This window comes from Haliotis cracherodii, unplaced genomic scaffold, assembly GCF_022045235.1.
Source record: "Haliotis cracherodii isolate W230 unplaced genomic scaffold, xgHalCrac1.p SCAF_15, whole genome shotgun sequence".
In the NCBI taxonomy this organism is placed as follows: domain Eukaryota; kingdom Metazoa; phylum Mollusca; class Gastropoda; order Lepetellida; family Haliotidae; genus Haliotis; species Haliotis cracherodii.
In genome coordinates, this window is record NW_027266270.1 from 602,871 (window position 1) to 629,676 (window position 26,806).

The 26,806-nt window shown below is 45.7% G+C and overlaps 1 protein-coding gene across 1 annotated transcript in view; it reads right to left on the reverse strand.

The window, feature by feature from the left end:
• Positions 1-888: 888 nt before the first annotated feature.
• LOC139462151 (endothelin-converting enzyme 1-like) overlaps positions 889-26,806 on the reverse strand; it is a 37,501-nt gene continuing 11,583 nt past the window's right edge. Inside the window, exons 3-14 of the mRNA XM_071243656.1 lie at positions 24,054-24,200; positions 21,302-21,391; positions 16,053-16,189; positions 13,332-13,554; positions 12,677-12,775; positions 11,662-11,739; positions 10,781-11,063; positions 9,760-9,917; positions 6,818-6,889; positions 6,559-6,654; positions 4,516-4,589; positions 889-2,770 (exon numbers count right to left, since the gene is read on the reverse strand). Coding sequence (XP_071099757.1) covers positions 2,671-2,770; positions 4,516-4,589; positions 6,559-6,654; positions 6,818-6,889; positions 9,760-9,917; positions 10,781-11,063; positions 11,662-11,739; positions 12,677-12,775; positions 13,332-13,554; positions 16,053-16,189; positions 21,302-21,391; positions 24,054-24,200 — 1,557 coding nt within the window. The 3' untranslated portion in view covers positions 889-2,670. The remainder of the gene's footprint in view (positions 2,771-4,515; positions 4,590-6,558; positions 6,655-6,817; positions 6,890-9,759; positions 9,918-10,780; positions 11,064-11,661; positions 11,740-12,676; positions 12,776-13,331; positions 13,555-16,052; positions 16,190-21,301; positions 21,392-24,053; positions 24,201-26,806) is intronic.

The window sequence follows — 26,806 nt, forward strand, 5'->3', positions numbered from 1 at the left end:
ACCCCACTACACACAGGCCCTACTACCGTCTAGACCCCACTAGACACAGGCCCTGCGACCGTCTAGACCCCACTACACACAGGCCCTACGACCGTCTAGACCCCACTACACACAGGCCCTACGACCGTCTAGACCCCACTACACACAGGCCCTGCGACCGTCTTGACCCCACTCGACACAGGCCCTGCGACCGTCTTGACCCCACTCGACACAGGCCCTGCGTCCGTCTAGACCCCACTCGACACAGGCCCTACGACCGTCTTGACCCCACTACACACAGGCCCTGCGTCCGTCTAGACCCCACTACACACAGGCCCTACCACCGTCTAGACCCCACTAGACACATGCCCTACGACCGTCTAGACCCCACTACACACAGGCCCTGCGACCGTCTAGACCCCTCTATACACAGGCCCTACTACTGTCTTGACCCCACTACACACAGGCCCTACGTCCGTCTAGACCCCACTACACACAGGCCCTACGTCCATCTAGACCCCTCTATACACAGGCCCTACTACTGTCTAGACCCTACTACACACAGGCCCTGCGACCGTCTAGACCCCTCTATACACAGGCCCTACTACTGTCTTGACCCCACTACACACAGGCCCTACGTCCGTCTAGACCCCACTACACACAGGCCCTACGTCCGTCTAGACCCCTCTATACACAGGCCCTACTACTGTCTAGACCCTACTACACACAGGCCCTACTACCGTCTAGACCCCACTACACACAGGCCCTGCGACCGTCTAGACGCCACTATACACAGGCCAAACGAGAACCATGAGCTGTTGTGCGGAGGTGGTATAGCCATTGGTGTCGCTGTAATTATTAAACTAAAACAGCAGAAAAAGCGGCATCCAAGAAAGAAAACACTGTAGATCTGTTTCATATAAAAAAGATTTATTATGAATGTGGAAGACATGACGTAGACGCGAACTTTGCCCATTTTAAGAGCGCCCTTACATCACAGACAGCAGTTTGTACACACGTGGCAAGATGACGATCCAAACGCAACGTATCCAGTTGCTACACAACACGTTTCTAAGTAACTGTATACGGTGCTGTGGGACCCTTACCAAGGAAACAACGCATAACAGGAAATGTGAGAATTTCTCTTTTGCATTATCAATAAAGAAGTCATGGTTAATAAAATCTATTTTTGTCCATCGCTGTACACTTAGCAATATGTTCAAGTGTGGTCATTGAGTTTATAATGTTTTTATGGACAGTAGCATGTTTTATGCTGTGAAATGTTATAGTATTAACCATCAAAATGGAATGATTAAGTGTTAATCTCTTACCAAAATGTAACCGTTGTGTAAAAGTATAGTTCTATAAAAAACGCCCATACACATTCATGAATATGAAAAATAAATGTATGTATTTACAATTATGTTAACGAAACATTACTACACATAACACGAATATCACTTCTTCGCTCCTCCTCCCTCGACGTATCGGGTGTTGAAAACAGTCATGGATATGCGGTGTATGGACTGTATCTTCAGGCCTCCCGGAAGCGTCTAGCTCGAACATTCATACCTCGATTACCATCATGCTAAACATTAAACGGGAAATATCGTCAGTACTTAGGGGTCTGTACATACACTACGTTCCTCCCTAAACCGTGAATACATGTATACGAACGCTTGCGGTATATTAGGGAGGGGTATCTATTTTCAGTCAGGTAATGAATTAAGACCGTTTGTAACTCGCGGAAGTAAAATGAGCTCTACTCCGTGCAGGAACGTTGTGCGAACCCTACCGTTGCCTGATATTTAAGCAATGTGTAGAGTAGAGGCCACAAGACTGTTTCACAGTAACACGAGAAATATAACCGATGTAGTCTGAACTTTCATTTTTTGAGAATATTGCAGATGTAATCTGAGCGTTCATTAGTTGAGAATAATACCGATGTAAACTGTGCGTTCATTGGTTTGAGACGTCGCTCGATTCGGTCCCCTTGGAACCAGGCCATGGCTTGATTCTCTGGTGAACACAGCGGCTGTAGCCACAAACCATCGCATGTATTCACCGGAGGTGGAGTAACCTAGGTTACTCACATACCCTTAAGAATTGTCGATGGGGAAAGTTCAGCATGGATGTAACTTGAAAACAACTCGTTTTCATAACGGAATGGACATGTCCCAAATGAAATACAGTGACACCCTGTCAATCTGGAATACTGTTCCCAGGCTCCCAGTGAACTGTTCACTGTAATGTGCTTTGTACAGGTTTCCTGATTTACGGGGTGTCACTGTTCATCGCAACTCTCTATGAAGACAGCACTAAGTTTCAGGAACATCAAGAACGCAAGACTCAGAAAAAGTCCCTTGAATACCATATTAGCAAACACACATACACCATGACAGAACACGCACATTTCTCATCTGGAAGGACTACTATATGTTACGCATTTTGTGTATGGTGATTAATTACATTTAATCATGTTCTCTTGCACCAACACTATATAATCAAACCCCACCAATACAACACCTCTACTTTGACGTAGAATCATCTCCCTTTCATAGTTGTCTCCCTTGACAAAAAAGTCGCTGAGAAATCGGGTCCATGTTATGGATGAATTATTTACAAACGGAGCGAACTGAAAACAGCCTTAACCGAGGGGAGGTAACTGCGTCTGTCATCCTCTGGAGACCGCTAGTACATAGTACACGTCTTCTTCGCAACCATTTTTGAATTTGATGGACATTTAAATGCCTCTCTGAACTCTGGGACTTGAGAAACTGCCATGTTAACCCTGGAGAAGAAAACAAAAATGCATAGTTAAACGAAACGCCTTTTTGTGTTGAAATAACAGTTTTGTTACCTAGTTAAACAAATATTCCGTTCCTAGTTTCAAAATTAAACTCTGTGTGTTTGTGAAAAATATTTCGGTGGGGAAAAGTTGTGGAATGGAGCCGGCACCCCAAACCCACCACACACACACACCCCTACTCAACACACACACACACACACCCAAAACCTCCCCACACACACCCCTACTCACCACACACATACACACACAAACACACACCCCTACTCACTACACACACACACACACAACACACACACACAAACCCACACACACACACCCCTACTCACTACAAACACACCCAAACCCACACACACACCCCAACCCACCACACACACCCCTACTCACCACACACACACACACACACCCCTACTCACTACACACACACACCCCTACTCACCACACACACACACCCCTACTCACCACACACACACACACCCCTACTCACTACACCCAAACCCACACACACCCACCCCTACTCACCACACACACACACACAACCTGCACACACACACACACCCCTACTCACTACACACTCACACACCCCTACTCACTACACACACACACACCTACTCACTACACACACACACACCTCTACACACACACACACACACCCTTACTCACTACACACACACCTATTCACTACACACACCCCTACTCACTACACCCACACACAAACCCAACCCAACACACACGCACACACAACACCTAAATCCACACACACACCCCTACTCACCACACACACACACACCCAAACCCACCCCAAAACACACACAACACACACCCAAACCCACACACACAAACCCACACCAACCCATCACACACACACGCACCACACACACACCCAAACCCACACCAACCCACACACAACACACACACACACCTACTCACCACACACACACGCACTACACACACACACACAACCCACCATGCCTATACAGGCTTGTTTTTCACTACAACGAAACCTTACTCACCACACACACACACACACACACACACACCCCTACTCACTACACCCAAACCCACACACACCCACCCCTACTCACCACACACACACACACAACCTGCACACACACACCCCTACTCACTACACACTCACACACCCCTACTCACTACACACACACACACCTACTCACTACACACACACACACACACCTCTACACACACACACACACACCCTTACTCACTACACACACACCTATTCACTACACACACCCCTACTCACTACACACACACACAAACCCACCCCAACCCAACACACACACACACACACAACACCTAAATCCACACACACACCCCTACTCACCACACACACACACACCCAAACCCACCCCAACACACACACCCAAACCCACACACACAAACCCACCCCAACCCATCACACACACACAAACCCCCACACACACACACACACACACAAACCCACACACAACACACACACACACACCTACTCACCACACACACACGCACTACACACACACACACACACACAACCCACCACGCCTATACCGGCTTGTTTTTCACTACGACGAAACCTTCCCCTACTACAGGATCTTTAGTGTCAGCATATATAGCAGAGACATGATATTGTATATACGGTAGAAATATTGTCATGCTTAGGTGGTGATCTTTTAAAACTTTTTGAATATCCTTTTAACGTTAGAACTTATGCGATTTCGTGGTACACTTACTTGAGACTCTCCTGCAGAATACCACGGGCTGCCTGGGAAAACGCCTCATTCGGGTTACGGTTGAAACAATTAGACTGAAACAGAAGTATTGCCAGGTTAAATACAGTTTACAAGATAAAAAAATCTGACATTGAAGTTGAATCAGCAAGAGCTGAGTTGAATCACAGGAGCGGGTTTTTGACGGCCATTACATATCACTGTTGCATCGCCGTCAGCATGTTTCTAAGATTTGGGGGATTGAATGGGCGCTTCGTGCTAATACTGATATTGCACTCTGCATTGTTCCAAAACTTGGATGCAAGGCCCTGGAGCCTTTAATTGGAACTTGAGACACGAACTTTCCACAGATGCAAACGTACTTATTTGTTAGCGACAGTTCAGGGCTACCCCTTTGATGGACAAGAAGTAGTCCTGAAATATCCTTAGAAACAATAAACAGGTACGTCCTCGGGGCATTTTATTTCTAACGATCTATTTCGTGAAGTTATTAATCAAGTACACTTAGCAAGATACGTTACTATTTAATTATCTGACAACTGTCCCAAAGTGAGTGTATGACGTTTAATGTCGTTCAGTATCATCATTAATATACACTGGAGTAGGCATGCACAAGGTCTGTATGGGGGAAGAAGATCCTCCCTGTATGTTGGGGACACCTCTCTGTATGCTGGGACACCTCCCTGTATGTTGGGGACACCTCCCTGTATGTTGGGGACACCTCCCTGTATGTTGGGGACACCTCCCTGTATGTTGGGGACACCTCCCTGTATGTTGGGGACACATCTCTGCATGTTGGGGACAACCCCCTGTATGTTGGGGACACCTCTCTGTATGTTGGGAACACCCCCCTGTATGTTGGGGACACCTCCCTGTATGTTGGGGACACCTCCCTGTATGTTGGGGACACCTCCCTGTATGTTGGGGACACCCCCCTGTATTTTGGGGACACCTCCCTGTATGTTGGGGACACCCCCCTGTATGCTGGGGACACCTCTCTGTATGTTGGGGACACCCCCCTGTATGTTGGGGACACCCCCCTGTATGTTGGGGACACCTCTCTGTATGTTGGGGACACCCCCCTGTATCTTGGGGACACCCCCCTGTATGTTGGGGACACCTCTGTATGTTGGGGACACCCCCCTGTATGTTGGGGACACCTCTCTGTATGTTGGGGACACCCCCCTGTATGTTGGGGACACCTCCCTGTATGTTGGGGACACCCCCCTGTATGTCGGGGACACCTCCCTGTATGTTGGGGACACCCCCCTGTATATTGGGGACACCTCTCTGTATGTTGGGGACACCCCCCTGTATGTTGGGGACACCTCTCTGTATGTTGGGGACACCCCCATGTATGTTGGGGACACCTCTCTGTATGTTGGGGACAACCCCCTGTATGTTGGGGACACCTCCCTGTATGTTGGGGACACCCCCCTGTATGTCGGGGACACCTCCCTGTATGTTGGGGACACCCCCCTGTATGTTGGGGACACCCCCCTGTATCTTGGGGACACCCCCCTGTATGTTTGGGACACTTCCCTGTATGTTGGGGACACCTCTCTGTATGTCGGGGACACCCCCCTGTATGTTGGGGACACCTCCCTGTATGTTGGGGACACTTCTCTATATGCCGGGGACACCTCTCTGTATGTTGGGGACACCCCTCTGTATGTTGGGGACACCCCCCTGTATGTTGGGGACACCTCTCTGTATGTTGGGGACACCTCTCTGTATGTTGGGGACACCCCCCTGTATGTTGGGGACACCTCCCTGTATGTTGGGGACACCCCCCTGTATGTTGGGGACACCCCCCTGTATGTTGGGGACACCTCCCTGTATGTTGGGGACACCCCTCTGTATGTCGGGGACACCTCCCTGTATGCTGGGGACACCTCTCTGTATGTTGGGGACACTTCTCTATATGCCGGGGACACCTCTCTGTATATTGGGGACACCTCCCTGTATGTTGGGGACACCTCTCTGTATGCTGGGGACACCTCTCTGTATGTTGGGGACACCTCTCTGTATGCTGGGGACACCTACCTGTGCGTATGCTACAAAGAACATCTGGTCGTTAGTCCTGGCAGCACCTGGTGCCGTCCTCTCCACCTTGTTAGCCTTCTCCCATGCCTTGAAAGCCTGGAAGGAGAACACGTCACATGTCAGTGTGGCATATGAATGCAACAAATTATAACATTCACAAAATTTCAGTATCCCTGGCACTGTTTAAAACAATTACGGCCGTTTTTTGTAAGAAAAGGTTCGTTTATTAAACACGAAATGGCATTAAACCAGGTCTTACCTTGTACGCCAGTCTGACGCCGCTTGTCTCAGCAAGGGCCTCGGGAGCATACCCTGGGGCGTCAACGGGCACCTGCAGCAGATAAAAGCATATGTAGTTTACACAGAAACATCACTGATTAAACGTCATCGTAAAATAAGTCTATGATGTTCAAAGCAAGCAGCCTGCGACAAAGCGGAGATGACGTTAGCAAGTGGCCCATACCTTCAGCAGGAGGTTATATACTCATGTAACTAAAAAAGACAACGGCTCTAAAGCAAGCATGTGTAAAGCGTTCTATGCCGCATGTTCCCCAAGGAAATATAGACAATAATTGTTGCGTAACGAACGAAATAATAATATAATCCCTAACCTACTTTGGCCAACGCTTGTTACTGCACACGACGATAAACATTTGTGTGTGTGTGTGTGTGTGTGTCTGTGTGTGTGTCTGTGTGTGTGTTCCGTAATTTGTTTCCATCAGTACATATGCAAAATGATATAAACAGGTAAGTATTCTTGTATCTAGTGGTTACTGAGTTTTCATTAACCTGCAGAGCGGGTTCGTTACACGTCTTTGTACGGCCCGTCCACGTGGTCCGTGTAAGAGCATGTCGAGTATGGGTGGAGAGTGACGCTTTATTCTTCAACGTGCAGGTGAATAAATCATGCTCCACTCTGACAGGTGAAGTCCCCATATCATACCTGGATGTCGCGAGAATATATTTGAATACAGAATGAAAGGAATGTATCCTTCGTGGAATCCCCACACTGAGGTGGCGTTGGTCACAGCGAGAGGACGACCTGGCATCAGGGTCTACCTCGCGGCATGTACGGTCAACGGTGATATCATGTTTCTTAACACCTGTCGTTAACAAAACACCAAACCCGACCTTGAAAGGTTTTAAACGATGGTGAAACGAGAAGGCGTGAAGATGCATGTCTTGGTTTTTCGCAGTGTGTGATCTGCCCGCAATACAGCACGCGCCAATAACTCAATAGCGATGACAGATCAATGCCAATTTCTTTTTTACATTTCTGCGTCTGTTCATGGCATCTAGATGTTCTGGTCACGTGAGGGCGGACCGGTATTTGTTATCGGATGAAGAAGCAGCAATAGCCTTGAACATGGCGGAAACAATACAAGCGATGTCTTCACGAACTATGTATGTCAGGCATGGTATTTGAAGTAAGTGTTGAGTGTATTGGAGGAAAACACATAAAAATACCGAATAGTTTAAACACAGCAACTTCGTTAACTGATCGTCGACTATATATAGGTGTTACTGATATTCAACTTTATAAAAAATATATTAACTATGTTTATAAAATAACGGTTACTGATCGTCCATTAAGTTGTTATTGTTGTTATCGTTGCCGGATCCTTTGTGGGTTTGTGATGGAGTAGACAATATAGTTGCCTGGCGTGGGGGGGCAGCTGTCATGGGGCTTATCAAAAGTGTGTTCACACAGGCCTTGTACCTCATCTGCAGGAATTTATTGCCTGCTCCGTCAACACCATTCCGGCGATGTTTATCGCCACTGACGTATCACACCTACAGCTGTTGTTGGACACGTGGCCGAGGGCTGCAGTATTTCTCCTTTACTTTCACAGTATATTAACACTTCTTTCTCTGACCTTAGGTTCGAATCCCAGATTTATGACGTACATGTTACGTACAGGGCGATGCTACATGTTACGTACAGGGGAATGCAATCGGTTACGTACAGGGAAATACTACATGTTACGTACAGGGAAATACTACATGTTACTACAGGGCGATGCTACAGGGCGACGCTACACGAAACTGCTGAGGCTCTGGTGTATGTTAATATATCAATTAGCATTCATGCCCATGAACTTTCATGCCCTGTAGGTAGGACAGTTAGAGTGACACATTATTCTTACACATTAGTTATATAAACTATTATATCTGTATTTACAGCGTCCTCTCTGACGTCACACGCTGTCATTAAGCAACTGAACGGGGAGACAGGGAGATTACAAAGACATCACCTCAATCTGCACTATAAGAACGCAGGTCTATTAATCATTAATTACGTAGGTACAGATTTACGTCTTCAGTTATGTGACGGAGTGTCAGCCCAGCGGGGGAGGAAAGTTCACAGCGTTGTTCGTTTACACGTTTGCTACAGCGGTGAAATCCACGACCAGGGTCTGGGGCTGACAAACCAAGGACATTGAGTAAGGAGTCCGTTAATGCGGGGGTACAGTTCTAAGTGAAATCCTCCCCGGATTAACGAATCATGATAATGGGGTAATGTGGTGTTAGTTTTATATTTACTTAAACTGGGGGGATATCTCTTTTGATGAGAAGTCTCTGAGTCCCCAAACCAGCGCCTCCCCCCTTTCCACACACACATATACATACACACATACACACACACGCACATACACACACACGCACGCACGCACGCACGCACGCACGCACGCACGCACGCACGCACGCACGCACGCAAACACACCGCCCTCTCCCAACGGTGTTGCAAAACGAAAATATTTCTTAAGTGTTTCCTTTCTTTGTACTTTAGGGTTGAGATATCGTTTTAAGTTTAAACGCAAACAGTTAACGCGCAGTCGCTATCACTGGATTGTCTGGTCCAGATTCGATTGTTTACAGGCTGCCGTCGCGTGGGAGCGGTACTGCTGGGTAGACAACAAACACTTCCATGTCTGCAAATTGTGTGCAGCATGTTCTACCGGCAGACCAGGACATGGTTGTCGAGAGATCACCTGGTGGCATCACTAATTATACGTTATCCTTTTATATAAATTTCATCACTATTCTGCCTTTTTGCGCTCAATGGAATGTTCCGACAGATAATCTAGACAGATTCTCCAATGACCTTGACGTTTAATACTTCATATAAATAATCCCAATAGTAATCGTCCAGAGAGCAAGGATTCCGGATTACCGGGGGTATACTATATTCTGACATACCGCGATGGGGTCGGTTGCTGCAACTGTCAACGTGAACGGCCCCATGGTCCTGTTGGCGTAAGCATCAATCACACATTGGCGAACCCGGATGTAGGATTTCTTCGTGCTATTGGTCCACCAGTCTCCAAAATGACTGCCGTCTATCTTGTACTGAGCGCCTGGAGAGAAATCATGTTTTCAAAATTTATGAACCAAACGACTTTAAATTTATTTACACAACGCATACTCACCGAACGTAGAAACTGTGACCATGGGTTTAATTGTACATCGCGCTGTTTTGATGTTTTAGATGCACATAATATCATTGTTTTAGATCGGAACATCCACTAATCACCGCCAATTAACTGTTAACTGTTGGCTTCCATTTGTCTATTGCTAATCACCTATCATCGCCAATTATTTGTTGGTTTCCCTTGTTAAGTTTCCACCTATGTTATCTTAGTACTTTTGTTGTTCTTACGAGAAAATATATATGTTCTCTGCTTCATAGCATTTATTCATCTGATGAAGGAATAAGTATATACTCCGAAACGTTGTGTTCCTCATAATAAAGACGTTGACATCCACAAATTCCCTTCCTTACGTGTATCACTTCTAAATGTCATTTAAAGACTTGCATCAACAGCCTTTCTAATTAGTTTTTTTCTTTAAACAAATTCTCCCTGCAAGTTTGGTGTGTTCTGGACGAGTTATATGGTGTTAAAGTCAGGTAAGTATATTTGCGGTCTGACGTTCTTCTGACCCCAGTAAGCCCTGAAACAACGGCACGTTTCTTTGTTGAACACACAGAACATTGAACAACATGTAACGGGATATCGCCACTATCATCATCATTATTATTCATTTTCGTTTATCAATAAATTTATATGATTAGAACTATTTTGGACCGTATTTCTGCAGTAGATCTGCAGGGGTTGTTAAACAATTTTGTGATGCAAATTTGTGTGATATGATTAAACAAGACACGTTTTGCTGGAAAGCAATGTCGGACACTTTTAACGCGATCGTAATATAACCTTACCTGTCTGGTCCACGGCGTGAATAAGATTATGCCCCAGGATAGTTCCCAAAGCACCAAAATTCATGTAATGCGGAAGCTTATGGTCGTAAAGCGGCCACTGCAGAAGCCCGGCCGGAACTATCATTTCTTTCCACGGGTTGTAGTACTCCGCGATGACGGAGTAGGTGTTGTACGTCCACTCCGTCGTGTCGGTGCCGTGCTTCAGACGCCGGTTCCAGTCTATCTTGTAGAACTTGTTCATGCTCATGCGGTTTGCAAAGTAGTCGTATCTGTCTATCTTCAACTGAAACAGACACATGCCGCTTAGCAAGCTGGGCGTATGTATTAAACATAGTGAGTGAGTGTTGTATCACGCCGCAGTTAACAGTGTTTCAGTCAGATCACGGCGTGGCAGCACGATGTCGGCGAAAAGCCTGAAGTGAGTGAGTCAGTGAGTATGGTTTTACGCCGCTTTTAGCAATATTCCAGCAATATCACGGCGGGGGACACCAGAAATGGGCTTCACACATTGTACCCATGTCGGGAATCGAACCCGGGTCTTCAACCACTAGGCTTCCCGACCGCCCCGAAAAGTTTGAAGGAAAGCTCTAGTATAATGCTAAAACATATGAACATAATCATGGCGAACCGAGATTCGAACCTGCGATCACGGCTGAAAAGACATCTCTGCACTGCGAAGTAGGACGTAAGTAAGAACACTTATCTTTGTAACATACTGTGTACGAACGATATTGCATATCGCCAGTATTCAAGAGTCAATGCGGCCGGTGTGTGTGCCGACAGCGTTCTGTCAGCAGGTTTTGACAGGAGGTAATCAAATGGCAGTTTGTGTACATGTACGTAATCCCACTACTGATTGAATGGCTGCCTCCAACACTTACTGCCATGTACATCTGGTCCAGTTTGTCGTCCGACATCATGTAGTCGGGGTACCCCATCTTGTAGATCGAGTCCGTGATCTGGAAGTAGACGTTGGAATATTACCCACACCATCTGGCTCCTTTACACCATGGTCGTGTGCGCATCCCAGTAGACAGTACCACGTGTGTGTGTGTGTGTGTGTGTGTGTGTGTGTGTGTGTGTGTGTCTGTCTGTCTGTCTGTCTGTCTGTCTGTCTGTCTGTCTGTCTGTCTGTCTGTCTGTCTGTGCGTGCGTGCGTGTGTGTCTGCGTGTGTGTGTCTCTCTGTCTGTCTCTGTGTGTGTGTGTCTGTCTGTCTCTGTGTGTGTGTGTCTGTTTGTGTGCGTGTGTGTGTGTCTCTCTTTGTCTATCTGTCTCTGTGTGTGTGTCTGTGTGTGTGCGTGCGTGTGTGTGTGTGTCTGTCTGTCTCTGTGTGTGTGTCTCTGTATCTCTGTCTCTGTGTGTGTGCGTGCGTGCGTGTGTGTCTGTGCGTGTGTCTCTCTGTCCGTCTGTGTGCATGCGTGCGCGTGTGTGTGTCTGTCTCTGTGTGTGTGTGCGCGTGCGTGCGTGTATGTGTGTGTGGTGCTTGTGTATAATCAGACATCCAGACACAGACAATGAGACACCCAGACACAGATATTCAGACACAGACAATGAGAGACACAGACAATCAGACATCCAGACACAGACAATGAGACATCCAGACACAGACAATGAGACATCCAGACACAGACAATGAGACATCCAGACACAGACAATCAGACATCCAGACACAGACAATCAGACACCCAGACACAGACAATCAGACATCCAGACACAGACAATCAGACACCCAGACACAGACAATCAGACACCCAGACACAGACAATCAGACATCCAGACACAGACAATGAGACACCCAGACACAGACAATCAGACATCCAGACACAGTCAATCAGACACCCAGACACAGACAATCAGACATCCAGACACAGATCCCCTGTCCAGCCGACCAGTACCTTTTTCTTGGCAATGTTGCGTGTGTTTTCGTCCATCCACTGGTTTGACGTCAGAGACTCTACGAGCGCAGTCCTCAAATAGTTAACGATCTCGGCCGACTAAAAACATACGACATTTAATTTGAGCATATGTTATATGTTCGACGAACAATTATATATGATCGTTTTTATTCCGAGAACAAGAAATGTGTTAACACTTATATAAGGTTGTTTTCATGTACGTTATACACGGTACATCAGAGGGTAGCGAGTACCGTGAACATTTGTTACCATGAAAGCAGCATCCAAGGACAGTGAGGTTCAAGAACAACTTATCTCATCAGAAGAGTGAGTGAGTGAGTTGGGTTTGACGCCGCTTTTAACAATATTCCAGTTATATCATGGTGTGTCAGCTTGATGTGGGAGGAAAGCCCGAAGTGATGCATGTCTTAGACGTTTACCACTTTGGTGAAACCCATGGGCACGGGTATAGTGCTGACAAACCTAGAAACATAATCGGGTCGAACCGGGAGTCGAACCCACAGTCATAGGTTTCTGGCGTGCCTAAATGAAGCAACTCTTCACAACGATTCGCGGCGCTTTAGACGACTGGGCCACCCGTGGCCCCATAATTAGAAGAACTGATGTCTCAGCAAATACGCAGCTGTTAGCTCACCTTATCCTTGTTGGCATCAGAGAAGTGATCCTTGACGAACAGCGCGCTCATAGCCTCGCCCATGTCCCTGTCCACGATGCCAATGCAGTAACGCCACGTCCCCAGGAACTCGGCCTCGCCCGTCATGTCGACGTAGAACTCCCTGTTGGCGTGGATGTAGTCCCACGACAGGTCCTGCACGTACTTGTGGGCCAGACGCCAGACGAGGTAGTTGTTTAATATCCTGTAACCCCGCGAGGTATGCGATGAGTGATTGAACAATGTTTCACGTCTTACCCGGTTGATGTGGAGAGAAAGTTAGAAGATGCTTACCACTTTGGTGGAAAAAAACACGAGCACGGATATGGTGCTCACAAAACTAGAAATATAATCAGAACAGATTCTGGCGATAATGGACGGGAGTAGGGCCGGAACTGATTCTGGCACTAAAGGACGGGTGTAGGGTTGGAACAGATTCTGGCAATAATGGAGGGGTGTAAGGCTGGAACAGATTCTGGTAGTAATGGAGGGGTGTAGGGCTGGAACAGTTTCTGGCAATAATGGAGGGGTGTATGGCCGGAACAGATTCTGGCAGTAATGGAGGGTGTATGGCTGGAACAGATTCTGGCAGTAATGGAGGGGTGTAGGGCTGGAACAGTTTCTGGCAGTAATGGAGGGTGTATGGCTGGAACAGATTCTGGCAATAATGGAGGGGTGTAGAGTTGGAACAGATTCTGGCAATAATGGAGGGGTGTAGGGCTGGAACAGATTCTGGCAATAAAGAACGGATGTAGGGCTGGAACAGTTTCTGGCAATAATGGAGGGGTGTAGAGTTGGAACAGATTCTTTGGCAATTATGGAGGGTGTATAGCTGGAACAGATTCTGGCACTAATGGAGGGGTGTAGGGCTGGAACAGATTCTGGCACTAATGGAGGGGTGTAGGGCTGGTACAGTTTCTGGGAATAATGGACGGGTGTGGGGCTGGAACAGATTCTGGCAATAATGGAGGGGTGTGGGGCTGGTACAGATTCTGGCACTAATGGACGGGTGTGGGGCTGGAACAGATTCTGGCAATAATGGAGGGGTGTAGGGCTGGAACAGATTCTGGCAATAATGGAGGGGTGTAGGGCTGGTACAGTTTCTGGCAATAATGGAGGGGTGTAGGGCTGGAACAGATTCTGGCACTAATGGACGGGTGTAGGGTTGGAACAGATTCTGGCAGTAATGGAGGGGTGTAGGGCTGGAACAGATTCTGGCACTAATGGAGGGTGTAGGGTTGGAACAGATTCTGGCAGTAATGGAGGGGTGTAGGGCTGGAACAGATTCTGGCACTAATGGAGGGTGTATGGCTGGAACAGATTCTGGCACTAATGGAGGGGTGTAGGGCTGGAACAGATTCTGGCACTAATGGAGGGGTGTAGGGCTGGTACAGTTTCTGGCAATAATGGACGGGTGTGGGGCTGGAACAGATTCTGGCAATAATGGAGGGGTGTGGGGCTGGTACAGATTCTGGCACTAATGGACGGGTGTGGGGCTGGAACAGATTCTGGCAATAATGGAGGGGTGTAGGGCTGGAACAGATTCTGGCAATAATGGAGGGGTGTAGGGCTGGTACAGTTTCTGGCAATAATGGAGGGGTGTAGGGCTGGAACAGATTCTGGCACTAATGGACGGGTGTGGGGCTGGAACAGATTCTGGCAATAATGGACGGGTGTAGGGTTGGAACAGATTCTGGCAATAATGGAGGGGTGTAGGGCTGGAACAGATTCTGGCACTAATGGAGGGTGTATGGCTGGAACAGATTCTGGCAATAATGGAGGGGTGTAGGGCTGGTACAGTTTCTGGCAATAATGGACGGGTGCAGGGCTGGTACAGTTTCTGGCAATACTGGAGGGGTGTAGGGCTGGTACAGTTTCTGGCAATAATGGACGGGTGTGGGGCTGGAACAGATTCTGGCAATAATGGACGGGTGTGGGGCTGGAACAGATTCTGGCAATAATGGACGGGTGTGGGGCTGGAACAGATTCTGGCAATAATGGACGGGTGTGGGGTTGGAACAGATTCTGGCAATAATGGAGGGGTGTAGGGCTGGTACAGTTTCTGGCAATAATGGAGGGGTGTAGGGCTGGTACAGTTTCTGGCAATAATGGAGGGGTGTAGGGCTGGTACAGTTTCTGGCACTAATGGAGGGGTGTGGGGCTGGAACAGATTCTGGCAATAATGGACGGGTGTGGGGCTGGAACAGATTCTGGCAATAATGGACGGGTGTGGGGTTGGAACAGATTCTGGCAATAATGGACGGGTGTGGGGCTGGAACAGATTCTGGCAATAATGGAGGGGTGTAGGGCTGGTACAGTTTCTGGCAATAATGGAGGGGTGTAGGGCTGGTACAGTTTCTGGCAATAATGGACGGGTGTGGGGCTGGAACAGATTCTGGCAATAATGGAGGGGTGTGGGGCTGGAACAGATTCTGGCAATAATGGAGGGGTGTGGGGCTGGTACAGTTTCTGGCAATAATGGAGGGGTGTAGGGCTGGTACAGTTTCTGGCAATAATGGAGGGGTGTGGGGCTTGAACAGATTCTGGCAATAATGGAGGGGTGTAGGGCTGGAACAGTTTCTGGCAATAATGGACGGGTGTAGGGCTGGGACAGATTCTGGCAATAATGGACGGGTGTAGGTGTGCAAGCTGGGTTTGTGTAGTGCTGGGCAACAAATGGGGGTGTAGATGAGTTACATTTACCTCGATTTATTGTCCCCGAGGTTTGTTATGAACGCTGCCATCTTCTTGATGTAGTCAGACTCGAGGAGCACGACTTTTGTGTCAGCGTTGACGCCGGCATCACTGAACATGTACGTGAAGAACTGCACCCAGTCGATCTGCAACAGAGGAACACAGCATCATAGAGGCTCTCCTCTTTCTTCGTGATTACCGCTGAGTGGGAGGACGTTGGATGTCGACCTCGAGTGATTCATCGAATGGACAGACAATGAAGACGTACCCTCGTACCATAATATTAATCACAGGATTGTTTGCTCAAAACTCCAAAATTAGCCATATTGTTAGAAAATGCTCAGTGCAGTTTTAAACAACCAACAAACATACTCCTTTATGTGTAGCCCATCCCCATTTCTTGTGACAAACTGCATTTAAAACCGACTGGGAAATAACGAGGATGGAATATACATATTTCCCGCCAATGCTCACTCGAACTAGTAAATAATATGACACAGGGGCTTCAAAATAAAGGGGAGCTTGGCTGGGGTCAAACGGCAGACCTGGATAGTTGTATTTAAGTCGTCCAAAACAGACTTTGCTTTTCTGCAAATTTATCATTATTAAACAATCCGTCAACGATTATCCAAATTACAGATACAAGTGGAAATGGTCCCGCAGACCATGGAACAGCCACCCAAAACACACCCCATCACGACCACACACACGCGAACCCACCCCTCCTTTACAAAGGACGTGCAACTCAACTGTGATGATATTTCCTCGTTTGGTCTCGTGCCTATCACATCTCGTGATTGTCCCATTACCCAACACAATCTTGCGGCAAGAAATACCATTGTACTCAATGTTGCGGGATACTAGACTGTATACTTCATTTCTATTATATTAACAATGTTTCTCGAGCGTCATATTGTACGCACTCTATGAGGAGGGGTCGGTCAGTGTGCGGAACACTCTCAGTGCGTCACTGCTGCGTGAAGCATTACGTAGGGAACGGAATAACCCGAGTGGACCCAAATGATAAGTTTGCACAACCTTCTAGCCTATACCTCGCATCATCACATCACAACACACATTCTCGTCTTCATTCCAGAAAACACAACTCAAGGGAGATAATCCCTGAAATATCCCATGACCTCCGGTCAGAGGCTCAGAGGTGGCAGTGCACTTGACCTCTCTATAGGTCACTGAACCCAAAAGGGGCCATGACCTTTACAAGCAGAAAGAACATAAGGCGATATACAAAGGCATGATGACAAGGCACTTGTGATGGATGGAATGTCTTGGTAGGTATTTGTCTGTCTCTTTAAACTTTCGAAGTAATGCTTTTACCTAAAGCGCCTAGTCACCGTCCATAGGGTTGGGTACTACCTCAGATTGACAAAGGTCTTGAATTTAACTTACCGTGAAAATGTTTAAATCAAGACGTTTGATATGGGTACGTAAAAACAAGAAATATATAAACTAAGTTACGACAATAACATACGATACCATCCAATAAAGTTAAACAAAATATATATTTTAAAAAACAATTTTAGAAACGTTTCATGTTTATTTGGATTCGAACTCTGAACAGAGATTATTCATGAGACACACTGGCCAGAGCGCATCTTTCTGAGCACGTGCTGAGAACAACATGCGCGCTTTTAATGTGAATCAAGGAATGATGGGTGTTGAATGTACCAATTAAAGGGAAACGTAGCTACACACGTCCACCAGTTCTTTGAGCGACAAGGAATCACATAACCAAAGTATGACATCAACGATAGTCAGCGAGCAGTGGGCATCTGTGAGTCTGCCATAAGTGAGTGAGTGAGTATGGTTACACCACTTTTAGCAATATTCCAGCAATATCACGGCGGGGAACACATGAAGCGGGCTTCACACATTGTACCCATGTGGGGTATCGAACCTGGGTCGACAGAACGCCTTAACTACTAGGCTACCCCGCCGCCCACATGAAGGCATGAGTGGCGACTGGCCGCCTTCTTGTGCGTAATGCACAGACAGCGTTAACGTCCATTAACCTGTCACCTACGCCAACCCAACTACCCGCGTCAACTACTGTCAGACACGACCCGTGAAGATCCCGGGTTAGAACAGGTTTTCAGCAACCCATGCTTGCCGTAAGTTGCGACTATGCTGGTCGTAAAAGGCGACTAACGGGATCGGGTGGTCAGGCCCGCTGACTTGGTTGATGCATGTCATCGTATCCAAATCGGGTGGATCTATGGTCATCTATGCTCTGGTCCAGACTCGATTATTCACGGACCGCCGTCATATAGCTGGAATATTGCTGAGTGCTGTGTTAAACAACAAAAAAACAAAAATCTGACTGGCACTCATTTGGAGCCACCAAAGACATGTTATCTTGACGTTAACAGTTTTACATATTTACGAATGAATTTCATATCTGGTAGTTTCAACATGCCGAAAAGGTGACGCAAGTGAGACAATGTAAGCCCAATAACGAGACATTTATAAAACGGTTGCCATGGTTACTGTATACATTTCCTTGTTTAACGTCACTATACGTTGAACATAATGTGTTACATTGGAAATAAAGACATAGCCATTAAATTGGATTGAGCAAATACAGATATATCCCCTTGGCACGTCCTCAGGCAAAGCTGCACAATCACCAGAATGCATTAAATATTTATTATCTGAACGTGTGTTGGTTGTAGATGAGACGAGTTTGAACAACATCGCACCAAGGTGGCAAGCAATAACATGCCCACTGAAACACACATTAACTTTGGATATAATCGCGTGTCAACTTAATTAAATCCCCAGTAGTGTAAAACCTCGATCCATTAATCTCAGCCCACAAATATTTATGCCTGAGTTGTGGCCGGGTTTAAAGCTTTCCGACAATACAAGTTTCAGAAGTGTCCGAGCAGCCACCGTGATACTGTGACGTCCCGGATGTGTTTTCACAATACGGAGTTGTTCCTCGAAACATGACATGCGCAGTGAGGGCGTCAGCTGACACCGGACGGACACGAAACAGTAACGGGAAGCTGTCATTATGTGTATGAGTTGACGGGAACACGCGACATTGAGACAAACATGTCACGTGATACAAATATCAGTGTAACAGGTTGTTTTCTCCTTGAAGGATTTCTAAGCAAAATATTCGGTGTGAATAACGGGCTCGCCATTGATTTCGATGAAAATACAGATTTGGTCATGTACAAGAGATTAAATATTTTCCACAGTACTGCCCGTTTCTTATCGGTTTGTGATCAGATGGTGAAACTTACAAGAACGTGTACAGACTTTCACGCTTCTATGCTCTCCGTCACTCTCTCCTTCTAACCTTCTCTCTCTATATATATAGCTCATCTCTCTATTACTCGCCTTCTCTCTATATCTCGCCTTCTCTCTACATATATAACTCATCTCTCTATTACTCGCCTTCTCTCTATATCTCGCCTTCTCTCTACATATATAACTCATCTCTCTATTACTCGCCTTCTCTCTATATCTCGCCTTCTCTCTACATATATAACTCATCTCTCTATTACTCGCCTTCTCTCTATATCTCGCCTTCTCTCTACATATATAACTCATCTCTCTATTACTCGCCTTCTCTCTATGTCTCGCCTTCTCTGTATAACTCGCCTTCTCTATAACTCATCATGAATCATTTCCACTCTCTAACAGTAGTATACGCCCGCTCGCTCATTCAGTCTCCCCCACTATTTGAACTCACCCACCCGCTCGCTCACTCACTCACTCACACACTCACTCACTCACTTACCCACTCACTCACTCACTCTCACTCACTTACCCACTCACACCCTCACTCACTCAATCACACACTCACTCACTTACCCACTCACTCACTCACACACTCACACTCACTCTCACACACTCACTCACACACTCACTCACTCACTCACTCACTTACCCACTCACACCCTCACTCACTCACTCACTCACTCACTTACCCACTCACTCACTCACACACTCACACTAACTCACTCACTCACACACTCACTCACACACTCACTCACTCACTCACTCACTCACTCACTCACTCACACACTCACTCACTCACACACTTACCCACACACTTACCCACTCACTCACTTACCCACGCACTCACATTAGAAACATGTATAATTACCCAGTCTGCCTACATGCACATTTCATTGGTTGCCATGCCGGCATTGAAAATATACAACATACCGTACTAAAATAATTGATAATGGAAATATATGTTCATAATTCATTCGCTGGGTGTATGGCTGTGTGTATATTGAGTGTTTCTCACGTCCACCGTCTTACCGGTGCAAAAAAACATCACTAGAGTCAGGTAATACAAATAATGACGTGTGCATATCCATTATTGTCATCAGAACATATATTAACAAGCAGCGGGAAGCGTTTTTACCATTTCCGGTTTTTTTTGTGTAAAAACATTTTTAATACGCAGAAACATGGCGTGAACATGAATATGTTGTCAACTGAAGTCGCCCTCCGCAAGCTACGAGGTGTTTCGTTCACACACACGGAAGTAGCTGGGATATTTCTCCAGTCCTGTTTCTTTGAGTCACGGACGGGGGGATCCGTCAGCCTGTACATCACACATGGAAATGAGGTCCTATTCCCGTCTTACGTCAGATGATGCATTACCTTGTCTGTCAGAGCAGCCTGCATATAATGTGTTACGGGAAATGACAGTTTCCATCCACCTAACCTAGACACCTTATCTTACTGTGGGCCCTGTATTCCTCTCTCTGGTTGTTCTGTGTAAGATTCTTAAACTCAAACTATGTGGAATGTTTATTTTCCCTAAACACAATTTGAACAGGCTGACAAAAAGCACGGGAATATTCTCAGAATGTAAATAATATTTTAAAAATATAAATAATGGCGCTAAAATGTTCTCTGAATGGATGAGGAACACTAGAGAAATCGCTCCCATACGAGATATCACATTTACGGGACATTATTAAAGGAATAATCTGTGTTCCATGTGTAAAAGAAATGATGGTACCAAAGAAAACGTAAAGTAGAGATACTGATTTAATGTATCCATCTTCCAAAAGGATCATAAGATCCTGGCACGCCTAAAAAACGCAACTCTGCACAGCGCAATGTGGCACTTTGGATACCATGAAGTAGGCTATCATGTTACCACAGTGTTTGTCATTGTGTTCAAATCTCGCAGATACTGATTTAATGTTTTACATCTACCAATAGGATCATAGCATTCCGGCACGCCTAAGGGACGCAACTCTTACCGCAGTGTTTGTCATAGTGTTTAAATCTCGCAGTTTCACACGGTTCTGGTGGTCATGTGGGTCCTCAGACGGGTCCGAGCTGCTCGTGATCTGAAACCATGCACAGAGTAATCTTGAACCATGAACCATATATATATATATTATATTATATTTTTCTTAATGCATGTGCACTGTATATCTCATTGATATGCAGATGTAGAATTTTTCACATTGTCACGCAATACTGGAACCTTTTTCATGTAGAAATAACCTATTTAGCTGAGAATCTTAAACCACTGACAAGTCGTCACAAACACATGTAAATGCAAGTCAATTGTTCACCTGAAAAAAACACGGGAACATATGGTAAAAGACAATATATGGAATTGCATCGGACATCATTTTTGTCATTGATTTTGTCCTCCAAATGTCTACCGTAAAACCCTCCAAGGGTTGGAGCTGCAGGAATATTGCTCGACGTGAAGGGAAAGTTGACTATTGGAAAGAGAGTATTTTGTCAGTCTGAATGTTTATGCATAAACCTAAAACAGATGAGGCGGTCACCCATTTTTGGTGACCCCCCGCCGTTTTCATCAATAGTGCTAGAATATTGCTAAAAACGGTGTAAAACTATACTTCCTCACCCACTCACTCACTCACACACTCACTCACGCCTACACCACAGGTACACGCCCCACTGCAGTCAGGACATCGTGTTCAGGGTCATATAAGTGTTTAAACGTTTACCTAATCCCACTGACATTTTAATATCATTCAAATGGGATTTAAGCAAAGCAGTCAGTTCTGTCGATGCCACCCATGAATCAGCGGAAAACCTGAATAACCCTGGGTTGTGTCACTGACGTCGAACGGGGCACGTGGCACTGACATTATATGAAGGACGTGTCACTGTAATTAGACGAAGCACATGTCACTGACACTAGACGAAGGACGTGACACTGTCATTAGTCATTAACTTTCACCATCACCAACTGCACCAGCCTCGTCAGTCTCTCAGTCTTAGCTATTTCATGTGCACAAACACAATGATCGTCAAGAAAGTAGCACGCGTTAAGAAAACAATGCACGTTAGGAAAGTAGTGCACGTTAAGAAAGTAGTGCACGTTAAGAAAGCAATGCACGTTAGGAAAGTAGCACGCGTTAAGAAAGCAATGCACGTTAGGAAAGTAGCACGCGTTAAGAAAGCAATGCACGTTAGGAAAGTAGCACGCGTTAAGAAAGCAATGCACGTTAGGAAAGTAGCACGCGTTAAGAAAGCAATGCACTTTAGGAAAGTAGCACGCTTTAAGAAAGCAATGCACGTTAAGAAAGTAGTGCACGTTAAGAAAGTAGTGCATGTTACGAAAGTAATACATTTTAAGAAAGCAGTGCACGTTAGGAAAGTAGCATGCGTTAAGAAAGCAATGCACGTTAGGAAAGTAGCACGCGTTTAGAAAGCAATGCACGTTAGGAAAGTAGCTCGCGTTAAGAAAGCAATGCACGTTAGGAAAGTAGTGCACATTAAGAAAGCAATGCACGTTAGGAAAGTAATACACGTTAAGAAAGTAGCACGTGTTAAGAAAGCAGTGCACGTCAGGAAAGTAGCACGCGTTAAGAAAGCAATGCACGTTAGGAAAGTAGTGCACGTTAAGAAAGTAGTGCACGTTAAGAAAGTAGTGCATGTTACGAAAGTAATACACGTTAAGAAAGCAGTGCACGTTAAGAAAGTAGTGCATGGTACGAAAGTAATACACGTTAAGAAAGCAGTGCACGTTAAGAAAGTAATGCACGTTAAGAACGTAATGCACGTTAGGAAAGTAGTGCACGTTAAGTAAGTAATGCACATTAAGAAAGTAATGCACGTTAAGAAAGTAGTGCACGTTAAGAAAGTAATGTACATTAAGAAAGTAATACACGTTAAGTAAGTAATGTACGTTAAGAAAGTGGTGCACGTTAAGAAAGTAGTGCACATTAAGAAAGTAATGCATGTTAAGAAAGTAGTGCACGTTAAGAAAGTAATGTACATTAAGAAAGTAATACACGTTAAGTAAGCAGTGCACGTTAAGTAAGTAATGCACGTTAAGAAGGAAGTGCACGTTAAGAAAGGAAATGCACGTAAATAAAGTAGTGCACGTTAAGAAAGTAGTGCACATTAAGAAAGTAATGCATGTTAAGAAAGTAGTGCACGTTAAGAAAGTAATTCACGTTAAGAAAGTAATGTACGTTAAGAAAATAGTGGACGTTAAGAAAGTAGTTAAGCCAGAACACTTCATTATCATTGACTGCATTCATTGGCCAGTCGTGAACATATTTTAGACAGGCCTCACCACTCACACCACCACCGTGTACATACTTTAGACAGGCCTCACCACTCACACCACCACCGTGTACATACTTTAGACAGGCCTCACCACTCACACCACCACTGTGTACATACTTTAGACAGGCCTCACCACTCACACCACCACCGTGTACATACTTTAGACAGGCTTCACCACTCACACCACCACCGTGTACATACTTTAGACAGGCCTCACCACTCACACCTCCACCGTGTACATACTTTAGACAGGCCTCACCACTCACACCACCACCGTGTACATACTTTAGACAGGCCTCACCACTCACACCACCACCGTGTACATACTTTAGACAGGCCTCACCACTCACACCACCACCGTGTACATACTTTAGACAGGCCTCACCACTCACACCTCCACCGTGTACATACTTTAGACAGGCTTCACCACTCACACCACCACCTTGTACTTACATTTGCCAGTGTTGATTCCACCAGAAACACGTCGTCGACGAAGGTATCAATACGTTGTTGTTTCTCGGTTGCGTTGATGCTGACGCCGGAGTCGCGGACCAGGTACCCGGCGACAGTCCTCATGAAGCGCTTGTAGTCCACGATAAACTGCAACACAATCCTGCTTTATGACGTCATTGCACAATTGTATCCTAGCACCCATGAGGTCCCTTTTCCCCTGGTGGGCTACATATGTAAAAGTGTTGGCAGTACTGCTAATTAGGCCATGAAGAAACTGCTGCCCCAGATTTAGGGAGGACAATAAAGTTTCAATACAAAACACCCCCATCTATCTTTTTGTAAATATCTTCATGTCACATATATCTCATTCTGACACATGCCCGACACCACCGATATCTCAAGGACAGCTGGTACAAGAACAGTGTATGTACAAGAACACTGAATGTTCCACCACATGGTACAAGAACACTGAATGTTCCTCCACATGGCACAAGAACACTGAATGTTCCTCCACATGGTACAAGAACAATGTATGTTCCTCCACGTGGTACAAGAACACTGAATGTTCCTCCACGTGGTACAAGAACACTGAATGTTCCTCCACATGGTACAAGAACACTGAATGTTCCCCCACATGGTACAAGAACACTGTATGTTCCTCCACATGGTACAAGAACACTGAATGTTCCTCCACGTGGTACAAGAACACTGAATGTTCCTCCACATGGTACAAGAACACTGAATGTTCCCCCACATGGTACAAGAACACTGTATGTTCCTCCACGTGGTACAAGAACACTGAATGTTCCTCCACATGGTACAAGAACACTGAATGTTCCCCCACATGGTACAAGAACACTGTATGTTCCTCCACATGGTACAAGAACACTGAATGTTCCCCCACATGGTACAAGAACACTGAATGTTCCCCCACATGGTACAAGACTATATCCTAGGAGAACATGAACATGTCATTAGATTTCGTTTTCTGTAGAACAAGAGTAGTCTGTCGCTTTAATTTTGTCGCTTTTTTAATTAATTTAAAAAAAGGATTCGACTTTAAAAACTATACAGTATATACAGTAAGTGATGCCTCCAGGTGCATGTGTACTTAATCTCAGTTATTTCGAAATATAATAAGGCAATGAATTCACACGACACCAAGAGATGTGCATGCACTTCACCCCACCTTTAGTTCACAGGAAGACGTATGTGACTAGCTATCTGATCAGGGACCTTATGGGTAGACAATCACATGTTGACCTTTCATTACATTTCAAAACTACTGTATCCAAGGCCTTCGCCTGAATGAGCTCTATAGCTAGACAGACAGTCAACGACCGCTGTCATATATTTGGCAGAACTTCAGCCGTGTCCACCTGAATGAGTCCAGAAACTAGACAGGTAAACAGGTAAACAGCTGTGTCACACAGTCGTTACGATCGTGCTAACATTAGCTCGTCACGTCAGGCAATGACTGAGCGGTTTAATTCATTTCCAGACACACATTTAAGCATTGTCATGTGCTTGTGGGACATCCAGTATTCATCACGCTGTTAGTCAGCCCAGCGGGGATTGCAACTGACATATTTACTGTTATACATAATAACTGCAACACCTCTTCTGTGACGACGTATACCGTGGATGTATCGATCATCTGTAGTGTGGTGGAAGTAGTCGTCTCCAGGTAGTGTTTCACATGATCACAGATCACGTGACACATTCCCCGCGTCTTTCATGATTTATTTGGTTGCAGTCGAACCCTACATTTGTGGTGCAACCGTGTTACCAAAGTAACGCCGGTGGCGCAGGACCGTGTATTTTGTACGCTAGAAGTCCAAAGTAACTGTCCTCATGTAGATATATTGAAAGGCGACTGTGCATGTGCTCGTCGTAACAGGTGACTAACGGGATCGGGTGGTCAGACTTGGTTGATGCTTGTCATCGTATCCCAATTGCGTGGATCGATGCTCCTAGTATCAATCACTGGATTGTCTGGTCCAAACGCGATTATTTACATACCACCGTCATATAGCTGGGTTAAACAACAAACAAAACAAAAAATCATGTCACAAATCCCCATAACACTAACATTGCACGGAAGCATTTCGATTTGATCAATGTTTGATCAATTTGTTTTAGCTTCAGAAGCCTTTTGGAGCCTGTTTCGGTTATTTTCCCCTTGCGAATACATACCTATCATCATATCATCATATTTTTTATCATATATCATATCATTATATCACCATGCCATAGTACCCTGACATCACCATAATACCATCATATCATCATACCATCACATACCATAATACCATCCCGTCATCATATCATAGCATGGCTTTCAGTGGCTTTCAATGGCTTAAGTAACAGCACTGCCTTTAGATTCAGTAAGTAAGTAAGTACACTAGCCGTGAGGTGAGATGTCAATCTAGTAAAAGCTAACTCCCTCACTAACTCGCTGAACCTGAGCTGGGGTAGACAGCGTCTTAAGGCGGGGTAGGGCGCAGGTGTACTGTCTCCCCACAATACATTCAAGACCATGACACATAAACAGGTGATCTGCTCGACCACCCTGTTGGGGGATGTAATGGCCCCAAGCAGTGTGTTGGGAATTAACATCAACATTGTCGGACAAGGGGGAGGGACAAGCCGATTTCAGAAATGGCGACAATTGTCTCGGATCGCGTGACTTTACCATCCTACAAATAATACCAGATGTGTTCTTTTATCATAATTTGTAATAAATAGACAAT